General features: G+C 45.1%; 1 protein-coding gene across 1 annotated transcript; it reads right to left on the minus strand.

The window, feature by feature from the left end:
- Nucleotides 1-3,233: 3,233 nt before the first annotated feature.
- Nucleotides 3,234-6,214, minus strand: PYCARD (PYD and CARD domain containing). Its single transcript, XM_006914165.2, has 3 exons — nucleotides 5,757-6,214; nucleotides 5,463-5,519; nucleotides 3,234-5,122 (listed from the first exon to the last, which is right to left on the minus strand). Exons 1-3 carry the CDS (start codon nucleotides 6,025-6,027, stop codon nucleotides 4,866-4,868), a joined length of 585 nt encoding a protein of 194 aa, XP_006914227.1. The 5' UTR covers nucleotides 6,028-6,214; the 3' UTR covers nucleotides 3,234-4,865.
- Between the last annotated feature and the right edge of the window lie 4,637 nt (nucleotides 6,215-10,851).

Raw genomic sequence — 10,851 nt, forward strand, 5'->3', positions numbered from 1 at the left:
TTTTCCAAGTCTTGAGTTTTAGAAACTTGCTTGCACCTGCCAATCAATTGTTGAGGATGAACTTTAGTAATACAGAACTGGAAATTACAGCCAACAGCAAAAAAGGTACTTTGCTGTTAGAAGCATGTCTTGTAGAGTGCTTCAGATCCCTGTTTGGGAAGTGCCTTCTCTGCTGAAATTGTCAAGTATCCTGTAGGTGTTTTCTAGACCAGAGTTCATCCTCATCTCTGGTGACTTCAGACAGGGGAGCTATGGCTTTATTAAGAGAGAATAGTTGCTTTACCCTGCCTAGAGATTGGGGCGCTCAATAACTAAGTGTAGGCTGAGAATGGTTGAGGTTTTTCCAGGCAATACTTTAAATTGGGGATTATTGAACTTGGTCCACGTGAGAAACCCTCAGAGCCAAGGATATAGCAATATTCTCCCTCCTGTGGTCAGGTTTCCTCTTTTTTTTTTTTTTTTTTTCCAATCTGCTTTCTTTAAATGATGTTTGGTTCAAATGGCCTGATTCGTGTGTCTGAGAAGTTGATTTCTGCTTCACCTAGTAGGATTCTGGTGTTAAGGTTTGATTGTGATTCCTTGGTCCCCGGTGGAGGTTGAAGTTCCTTGTGAGACCTGATTACTGACTGGGACTATTAGTATATAAGTTCTTATTTGCATCTTTTAATGGTCTTCAGTGACATTGACTAGTCTTTAAGTAAAAGGAAGGTAGGGTTCCAGGTGTCTGTTAGTGGGTAGATCCAGTTTGGAGGCCTTACAGGAGAATGGATGAAGGCAAGTAGTAGAGGGAATGTTGGTTCTGAGAAGCTGCTTCTGCTATCAGCTCATTGGTGAGAAAGTAAGATCTATGGGGTTTGGACTTGGGGCCCCCTATTCTTTACTGCAGTACTTTTTAATAATAGGCCAGTAATAGCCAGTCATATTTCTTTTAATGGCAAAGATTTTAGACTGGTCTTTTGGAGTCTAAGGAATATATTAATGAATTATTGAAAATGGTCTACAATCTTGAAGCACTAGATACCTAGCTTTTTGAATTAGGATTGAGTTGGATTTCAGTAGGAAGAAAGGGGAGGGTAGGTTATGGGTGGAAAGTGAGCTACTACTGGTCTGCTTGCAGCCTCTGATTAGTTCTCATTCTTCACCATCATGTGCTGTTACTGCCTGCATTTCAGTAACTTGTTTACAGGGCTGAGGTTATGTCATGTGTAGATTGACCAATGGTTAAGGCATAGGGTCCAGTTCCTATGAGTTACCTTCACCTAGGCATGTTTCTTCCCATTTGCAGTCTCTCAGTGATCCACCATGGGTTTTGTAACCAGATCTCACTTCCTACTAGTTTTCAAGAGGCTAAACTCAGTGCTAGGGTGTCATCTGCACCCATTCCTCCCAGAACTCAGTCTCTGTTTCTTACCTTTGGGCCCTCAGTACTTAGCCTCTTTCTTTTCTTCTTTAACTTTATTTTGAAATAATTTGAGATTTGAAGAAAGTTTCCACAAAAATTACCTTGTTCATGGTACTGGCATATAAGAACTGAAGAAGTAGTGTCAAGTGGATCTTGGCAACAGATTTGACTAGGGCTTGTAGAAATTACTGGGTGTTAACCTTATGGTGTTAGCAGTTAGAAGTTTTCAGAGACCATTGAATCTAAAATTCCCATTGACCTTGAGGCAGGAACAGGTGAGAAAAGTGTGTGTACCTTATGAGCAGGAGTTTGGGGTCTGGAAATAGTGTTCTCAGTTCTTTGGATTGTGGTCGTAGCCCCAAATCTTGGCTATGGTGCTAGAAAGAAGGGCTCTTTCTTAAGAACAGTTGAGAGCCACCAGTTTAGGAACTAGAGACAGGAAAGAAACTTGGACTATTGAGTTGAAGATTGGGGATTCCCTGTGCTTTAGAGGAACCAAGCTTAGGCAGATTGAAGTGGAAGGTGGTTGGGGTGGGCATGGGGAAATCCTTGAAGAGTGCAGTCGAACTTTCCAGGTAGTACACTGCACACACCTCATGGTGGCAGTGTTGCATAGTTGCCCAGATACCCTGCAGCTGTTCCGTACAGCTTCCTAGGGCTTCATAGCACCCCCTTCAGGGTGGGACCTGTCTAGGTGGACAGCTTTTTTTCTTGTGTTTCCAGATTTTGAGGGAAAGCTGTCTCGCTCAGTAAAAGCAAATCCCCAAGAAAAATTTTTTAACTTAAATAGGGCTGTTTCTTAGAATCATTTCTTTGGCCTCATGCCTGCACTTTTTTTTTTAAAATTTTCTATTTTTTTTTATGGTGACATTCATTGGTTAATGAAATCCAATAAGTTTCAGCTATAACTTTAACAGTAAAGCATATATATTTACATGTGTGTTCACTTTCCATAGTTAGGTTTCTTTCACCACATATTTGATTTCTTTTAGCACGTCTACCTCCTACCTCTCCCCTCTTCCCTACCCTCTGGTAACCACTAGTCTGTTGTCCATGAGTCTCTGTCCTGTTCATTTGTTGCTTTTATATATCCACATGTAAGTGATATCATGTGATTCCCAACTTTTTCTGTCTGGCTTATTTTGCTTAGCATGATTATCTTGAGATCCATCCATGTCGCAATATTTCATCTCTTTTTAAGGCTATTTGTTGTGCAAGGAAGTGTTAGCTGTGTCCCCAGCTTATGAAGATCATTAGGTTTCTGTGAAGTAAAAAAAAAAATCTAAGAGATGCATGGTAACTGCCATTTGTTACTTTTTATATGTAAGGCACTTGTACAGAGATTGAAAAGATTTCTTTTTATGGGGCTCAGTCTCAGTCCTATGTGAAAATACACCATGACAATATGGTTTGCCACTGGAACAGAAGAGTTCATACCGTAGCTGAGGGCATGCTAGGACAGGTAGAAGATTTCAAGGTGTTCAGAGATAAGAGGCCAGCATGGTAGGGAACAGGGTGTGAGCAAATAGGGTAGCTGGGATCACTGGGTATGTGAAAAAAGGAGAGGTTGGTTGTGGGGTCCTTTAAGGGGCAGAAGGAGAATTTAGGTATCCTAAAGTTAGAAGTGAGACTTCCCATGGTAAGTTTTGATCATGTGAACCCTTGAAGGTGATAGAGCAGAGGCAGATAAGACATTAGGCACAAGCCAGGTGGGGGCAGTGAGGTTGAAAAGACGATTGCAAGACTGATTAAATCTGGGCTGTATGGACCATGATAAGATTTGTTTTCTAGTTAGTCTGCTGTTGCCATATGTTTAAGATACAGGGTTGGTTAAAGGAGAACACGTTCACTTTTGGAAATGGTAAGGTCTTTGCAGAACATGTAATTGAACACATCGCAGGGATTGAATAATAAGGCTTGAATTATGAGACTCAAGAAGACTTGGTAGAAGAGGGCTGAGTGAGAGTGGAATGGGGAGTATCAGCATTTTATGGGGTGGCTGGCTAAAGACCAGGGCACAGGATACTGAGGTGTTAGGGCCAATTCCCACTTTGAGGAAGCTCAGCTTTCTTGGAGTCCCAAGTAACCTTAGGAACTGTCCATGTGACTGTGGCCTTGACAGTGGCCACATCTTAAGCTGCTTGATAGCTTTCTCCTATAGCATACCGCTTATTTTCTCTTGCCTGGTATCCCAGTAGATCACAGTAGGGAAATGTTAGACCGTCAGAATGAGATCATATGTACACCCCTAAAGGAGTGTGTTGGGGGAATAAACTGCATTTGCTAATTGTCATCTAGGAGAGGGTATTCAAAGTGAAGTCTTTGTGCAGTTTGTTCATTGTGGGCTGGTGTATCAAGTGGCATAGAACCATCTGTACCCTCAATGCCTGGGTCCCATGTGTCACATCCAGGACCCCTCCCCAGGGCCTTCCTGTTTCTTTGCATACTGCTTCCACCCCAAAGAAAGATGAGAAGGAATTTGGGTACAAAGTGTACTCAGCGTGTCCTAGGATCCTGGTTCCCTAACAGCCTCTGGGAAGGCTCCTTACGTGTTTCCTGGAGAAATGACAATGTGAGTTTGAACTGCTTGGATCCAAGTTATATATGGAGTTTTTTCAGTTGACTTGCATAGTTCAGATGTGAGTTCAAGGGTCAAAGCCATGGTTGGGAATGCCCACATGTGGAGGGCCGACTTTTTATGCACGGATTTAAGATTGAGCAGGTCAGTTTCATATTGCTCAAGGGTCAACTAATATTTTTTCGTAAGCAAAAATTCTATCAAGTAATACCTAGTAGAATTTCTAGTTTTGCTTTTGTGGTCGGTATGTTTTCCGGGCAAGATGTAACCTATAACCTTTCTCCAGGGGGTGGGAAGAAGCAATTAAAAATACTGATGTCAGTTGCCAGTGCCAAAAGGAACCCTAGAATTGGATTTGATGACTTGTGGTCTTCTGTCCTGTGTTTAGATGATAGTGTCTCTCCCTTTGAAAATTGCTCCAATTGTACAATTTTTTTTTTCCCGTGGAAAAAGTGGAAGCTATATAGGTTGGTGAAGAACGTCATAAGTGCCTCTGATAAGTCTGGCTCCCCATAGTTCCAGACCCGTTGTACATACCTATTTTAACTTTTATAGACCGCATGGCTAACTATAGGCTCAAGGGCAGACCCTCTGAGATAGCATTGGAGGAGCCGCCAAATGGTGAAGGAAGGAATATTCACCATGGTGACTGAGGCAGGAAGGATGAATATTTGGGAACCTGCTGCCCTAGTAACAGGCAGTGGAGTAGAGTGTCACCTGAGCCTGTTGCATTTGTACATGTAGCTTATCTCTGCATGTACTTCCAGACTGGAAGTAGGAAAAACACAAGTACAAGCTGGTTTTTCATATACTGTATATAAAAAAGTCAGACTGATTTACCACATACAACCTTTGGCAGTTTCAGCTGCTTCTGGGGAAGACACCTCAGCTCTGCTCCAGGTCAACTACCAGGAAAGGTTGGCTGTCCCTCAGCGCCTGAAGGAGCATATCCTTGCAGGTCAGGTTCCAGGCTGGAGCAAAGCTGAAGAGCTTCCTCATCTTTGCTGGATTGGTGGTCTCTGCCCTCACTGCCTGGTATTGCTCCTCTGACAGAACCTTCCCGTACAGCGCATCCAGCACCCCATCCACGTCTGTGACACGAGCGATGAGGGCTGCCCGGTGTTGGTCCACAAAGTGCAGTGCTGTGGGTAGGAGGGAGGAGAGCAGATGAGCCTGTGCCAGGGTGGGAGCTGGGGCCTGTTCCTGATCTTCAGAAAGCTCTGAATGCACACTGTGGGGCGGAGCTCAAGCTGGCAGCCCGCCAGAACACTCAATAGGGTGGGGTGAGTATAACTTTGTCTCCCTTATCGTCCTCTTCCAAACTAGGCTTGGCTCGAGGTTTGTGAGTGAGTGAGTGGGAAGGGTTGGCCTAGCCTTGCTCTCCTGGTGTTTCTGGCGGAGGGACAACAGGCTGTGCAGGGTTGTGGTGCTGCTGAGCTGGAGATGTGCCCAGGCAGGTGGGGTTGGGTGTGAGGGCCTCACCTGGCATGGCTGCTGTCTGAGGAAGGGCCTTGATCACCGCTGGTGTGGCTCCAGAACCTGGAAGGAAATAAGTCAAGTGGTCCCCCTTCCCTTTCTATCATCTCCAGGCTCTTGGATTCGGGGCCCCTTGGTCTGGAAGTCAAGGTCAATAGAAATATGGGAAGTCTCCCCAGCAGAAGGAGCTTTAATTAGCTTAGGAACAACAGGAAGTGATGAGTCTGAGAGGCAAGTGTTCAGTTTGGGGGTTGGGTGTAGATGAGGGGATCGCGGAGAGCGTGGAGGGGGTGCGCTCACCCTTGCACGTCATTTGCAGCTGCTCTGCTGTCTGCTGCATACCCATTTCGCGCAGCACGAGTGCCGTGAGTTCGGCCCCATATGCCTCCAGGTAGTAGCTGACGAGTTTGTCGGTAAGGTCCACGGCGTCCATGGCCAGCAGCGCCCCCCGCGGGATGCGCCCGTAGCCGTCGCGCAGCGGCACTGAAAGCAGCTTCAGCTTGAATTTCTTGAGTTCGTCGGCGGTGAGGTTCTCCAGCGCATCCAGGATGGCATCGCGTATGCACCCCATGGCTCTGGGGTTCCCCCGCCGCTATAGCTGCCTCACCCCAGATTGTCCACAGACCAGGAAGTCTGCTCCGGGGCGGGACCTGTAGATCCCCGCCTTCTGACTCCCGCCTCCGCCCCAACCCGTTGCTCTCCCGTGCTTCCGACTACTCTGTTGGTTCTCACCCACTGAGGCCTCTGGGCTCAGTCCCCTTGCCATGGGCGGCGGGGGTCGGGGTGGGGGGCCAGGATCCTGTCCTTCAGCTGACCTGCAAGGCGGGACCCTGGAGACCTGGCGGAGAGGGGCTCCTGGGTGGCGCCTGCATCTCCAGGCCTGCAACTAGATAGCACAGACCAGGAACCCAGTTTACTGGAATGCCAAGGCTTAGAATTTTGCCATTCTAGGACTCTGCAATCTCCACGTTTCTCTGAACCTTAGCATCCTCTTACATGTGTCATAGCTTCTTAGAATTATAGAATGCTAACAGCCAGAACCATGTAGCTCCCCCAATTCTACCTAATAGGGAGAAATGAGGTGTAAAAAATGGGTGGAGAGTAGCTGTGATCCACCTCTCTGATCCTGTTTCCTTATCTGTAAAATGGGGTTAACATTCATTCATCCACTTAGTAAATATCCCAATGTAACATGGGCTCCTGAAACAGCCAAATGTCCTTGGGAGAACCAGGATTTGGTCCCAGAAGCTGAATTTCTTAGGAAGTGATGACAGACACTTGAAATGGTTGAGAAAATTCTCTACTGGAGGAAAAGTCACAGGTGAGCTCTGGGCCCAGAGCTCTTGACCCAGAAGAGCAGGTGAGATGTGGCGCACTGGGGATTGGAGCCTAAGCTGTGCCCAGAATTCTTTACATACTCAACATGGCTGAGAAGGCCCTGTTGTACATACTCAACATGGCTGAGAAGGCCCTGTTGGTCTAGCACCTGTGCAGCTCACCAACCTTGTCTTGCACCACACTCTGCTCTCCCTCCATCTCTGAGTTCCAACCTCACTGTCCTCTTGAGTTCCTCAAATGTGCCAGACTCCTTTGCTTATTTAAACCTTTACACATGCTTGCTGTTCCCTCTACTTGGAAATCTGTTCCCTTACTCTATGCCTGACAAACTCTTGAGACTTTAGGTCTCAAATTAAATGTCACTTCTTCAGGGAGATCAGGTTTAGAGTCCCTGCCAGATAGTTCATAACACCTGCTATTTATTTTTAGCTCTCATAGCAATTGTGTGACTAAATCATAACTAATTCTGTTTGTTTAGCATCAGTCTTCCTTGTTAGTCTGTAAATCATGCCTGTCCACATCATCGTTATATCCACAGCATCCACAACAGTGCTTGGCCTGTAGTAGGTGCTCTATAAATCTTTGTGGAATAGAATGAATGAATGAATGAATGGGCCTTGGGGCTCAAGGGAGGATACCAGTAAATGGAAGGTATACTTACGTATTGGCTCTTCAAAGAGAGGCAGCTTTTAGGAGCTGAAGTACTGTGGACTTGAATCCTGGCTCTCCTCCCTAGATGGGTATTGGGAATCCTTCATTTTTCCCTCTTAACAATCACCATTCATTCTAGTGATGTAATCCTGACATATTACACTTTTATTTATTTATTGGGCATCTATCTCTCCACCAGAATGTGACCTCTACGAATGCAGAGACATTGTTTTGTTCATTGCTGTATCTTCAGCATTGAGAGATGCTCGGTGAAGAATTGCTACATGAAATGAATGAGGCTGTGTTACTTTTAGCATGTTGTATTCAAGAGCTTCCAGAAGGGTAGCAGGGCCCTACTTCCTGTCCTTGTGTGTGATGCCACACAAAGGTTGAGTAGTTACTGTTTGTCAACATCTTCATCATGGGTAGCACTTGTGGTCCAATAGTCAGTGTTCCCTGAGTCATGGCTGTTTATTATTGTGCTTCATTGGTTTTTGTCCTTTCAGAATCTCCAACTCATTTCGTGTACTGTGGCCAGAAGTTTATATCTTCCTAGCCCACACATTGATCCTGTCCCTTTCCTGCTCAGAAACCTCCTATGACTGACTCCCAGGGCCTCTAAATCCAATCCAAGTTCTTTGGCTTGGCCTTTAGGCCTTTGCCAACTTCCTCAGCAGCACCTTCTACTATGTTGGCCTCTGGACCACTACATGTGGTACTTGCTCTATGGTTGCCCTCTTTTCCTCCTGGTCTGCTTGGTGGGTTCCTGCCTGACATGAGGAGTCACTTTTTATAAGAAATAATAAAAATTGGAGTCCTTCTTTAGGCTGTGATCCTTCACATGCATTATTTCTAAGCCTTACAACAATCCCTTTGGGATAGGGAATAGTAACCCCATTTTACAAATGAGAAGACAGGCTTAGGTTGAAGGACTTGGCCAAGGTCATGTGGCTAGGGGATCATATAGCTTGTCTAGCTTCTGGATCTGTCTTCTGTCTACTCTTCCCTGCTGACTTTTTTGTCCTCTGTGCAAAAGCAAGTTATTGCTTGGCCATGTCCACAGGATGCCACTACAATGGCTCTAACACAGCGTTTATCATACAGTGTGTTTGTTCACTCTACTTTCCTCACTAGACAGAGCTCCTTGAGGCCCCTCTCTTGTCCACAGCACTCAACACAGGGCTTGGTACAGACCCAGCCTTGATGAACTTTTATTCAATGACAAAAGAATCCTAGAATCTAGAATCATAGAAACCTACCCTTTTTTACGTTTGGTAGAATCTTAGGAGCTTTGTGTGTTTGAGCCTTGGAATTTAAAAAATGATTGCCAGATTCAACCCCCACGTAGAGCAGGATCTCCTCAGCCACATATAGCCATTGACTGCATCTCTTGAACCCTTGTTTGGATAGGGTGGCTCTGGCTTTAAGTAAAACCAATGTAACATTTCAATTGAAACTTTAGGGCAGCAGGAAATTGCAGCTGGGGGAGTGTGTATCATGACTAGAAGAAGAAATTGGGCTTCTTCTCACACCTGGCTTCCTGGGGGTAAAGGAGCTAAGGACTTGTTTCACAGTGGTGTGACACCATGCCCATTTTCTTGTTCCTGCATATCACCACCCCGGATCCTTCCTTTTGGGCCCGGCTTGCACCTGGCATCCAACCCCAGTCACATTTTTGTTCACACACATTTAGACTGAGACTTGGAAAGATCCTGGCTGTAGTTTTAACCTGACATTACCTCAGAGATGTCACAGGGAGGCAAGGGACAAGGGGCTGGGGACATAACCATTCCTTTCCTAGAATGGGAAGTCTCACTTCTTGCAGTGGTTTCAGGCTGGAGCTCAGTGGGAACAAGGATACCTTTTGGTAGGTAGCTGTGTTCTATGAGCACTTTGTGGACTCCGAACTCAGGAGACAAGGTTTTTGAAGAATCTATTTTATTCTAAAAACATGTATTAAGGATTTATTAGATGCCCAACTCCATGATAAGCGCTGGTGGAAAACTAATAGTAACAACTTCTTCCATTTTTTTCAGTGTCCTATGTTCGAGGCACTGTACTAAACATCATATCATTTGATTCTCCCAATAACCCCATGAGGCATGTGTATTTATCCCACCTTACAGAAGAGAAAACTGAGGCTTTCAGAAATAACTGTGGAAGCTACAATGGTAATAAATGAGGAAGCACAGATTGAATCTATGTCCATGTCCTCCTAGGTCAACCAACATCCCAAAAGTCAGAATGTCCTCAAAAATTGACACATTGCTTGGAGAGATTATGTATATGGAAATTTATGCTTCTTCCATATTGTCCAAAAACACCCTTAGAAGGGCAGACGTTCCAATAATAGTAATGATAATATTAACTTCCTCTTTGCAGAATGCTCTAGAACTTACAAAGCACATCCAGAAGATCGTGGAGTAGTGGGAGAAGTAGGAAATCAGAGGTGTTGGACTCACTCAAATTTGATTCCCAGACCCTTTATCTCTTAGCTTTGTGACTTAGGGAGGTCACAGCCCCTCTCTGGGGTCTGTGTCCTGTGTCCTTAATATACTCACCTCACTGAATAGGGAAGTGAGTTGCCCAGGCTTCCTCAGGAAGGTAGATGTAGAGCCTGTTCACTCCTGGAGACTGCCAGGGTGGTTTCCCCCTGGGAAGATGGGGAATAGGAGCCTTGGGAAGCTCTCTGGGAAGCCATGGTAATCACTTCTCCTATGACCCCGTTTTCTGGAAGAAGTCTCAGGGCTCTGAGCTTTGACCCCTGGCAGGAAAGAACCTCCAGTTTTATCTCAGGCCCACCCTTGCTCCCTGGACTAGAGCCAGAGCAGTTGGTGGTGCTAAGATGCTTCCTGGTGTGACCTTCCACCCAACAATAATAATCCTTTGATTGCTGGAGCCAGATTCCTCCTCCTGGGGCCAGAAAGACCACAGACTGCCAGGACACTGGGCAAGTCACTTAATCTCTTTGTGCATCATGACATCCCTATAAGATAGGAACAATGATGGGGTTGTTAAGAGGTTACAAATGAAGTTATGAGGTTATAAATAGATTAAGAATTACAAAGTGCTTGGAAAAAGCCTGGCCCATAGTTAGATGCTTTTGTCATTGTTAAAGTTTCTGAGCCTCAGTTTTCCAATCTGTGAATGGGGGATGACATTATTGCTCTTACAGGGTTCCAGAGAAGATTCATTGGAATAATTAGTAATAGTAATTGCAATAATGTCAATAGCCAACATTTATTGAACATCTTCTATGGGCCTGACATTGTTCTAAGAGCTTTACATGAATTAGCTTGTCGAATTTTCATAACAATCCAATACTCTGATACTAATCCTTAAATTATCTTCATTTTACAGATGAGAAAATTGCGTTAAGTGACTTGCCTAAGGTCACACAACAGGG

Source organism: Pteropus alecto, unplaced genomic scaffold (genome assembly GCF_000325575.1).
Source record: "Pteropus alecto unplaced genomic scaffold, ASM32557v1 scaffold44, whole genome shotgun sequence".
Classification (NCBI taxonomy): Eukaryota; Metazoa; Chordata; class Mammalia; order Chiroptera; family Pteropodidae; genus Pteropus; species Pteropus alecto.

Bases quoted from the DNA above. Each gene is read 5' to 3' on its own strand.
- PYCARD (XM_006914165.2), bottom strand. From the start codon at position 6,027: ATGGGGTGCATACGCGATGCCATCCTGGATGCGCTGGAGAACCTCACC. The intron at 5,520-5,756 runs GTGAGCGCACCC...ATTTCCTTCCAG, and splicing joins GCTGCAAATGACGTGCAAGG to GTTCTGGAGCCACACCAGCG. The intron at 5,123-5,462 runs GTGAGGCCCTCA...TCCTACCCACAG, and splicing joins TCAGACAGCAGCCATGCCAG to CACTGCACTTTGTGGACCAA.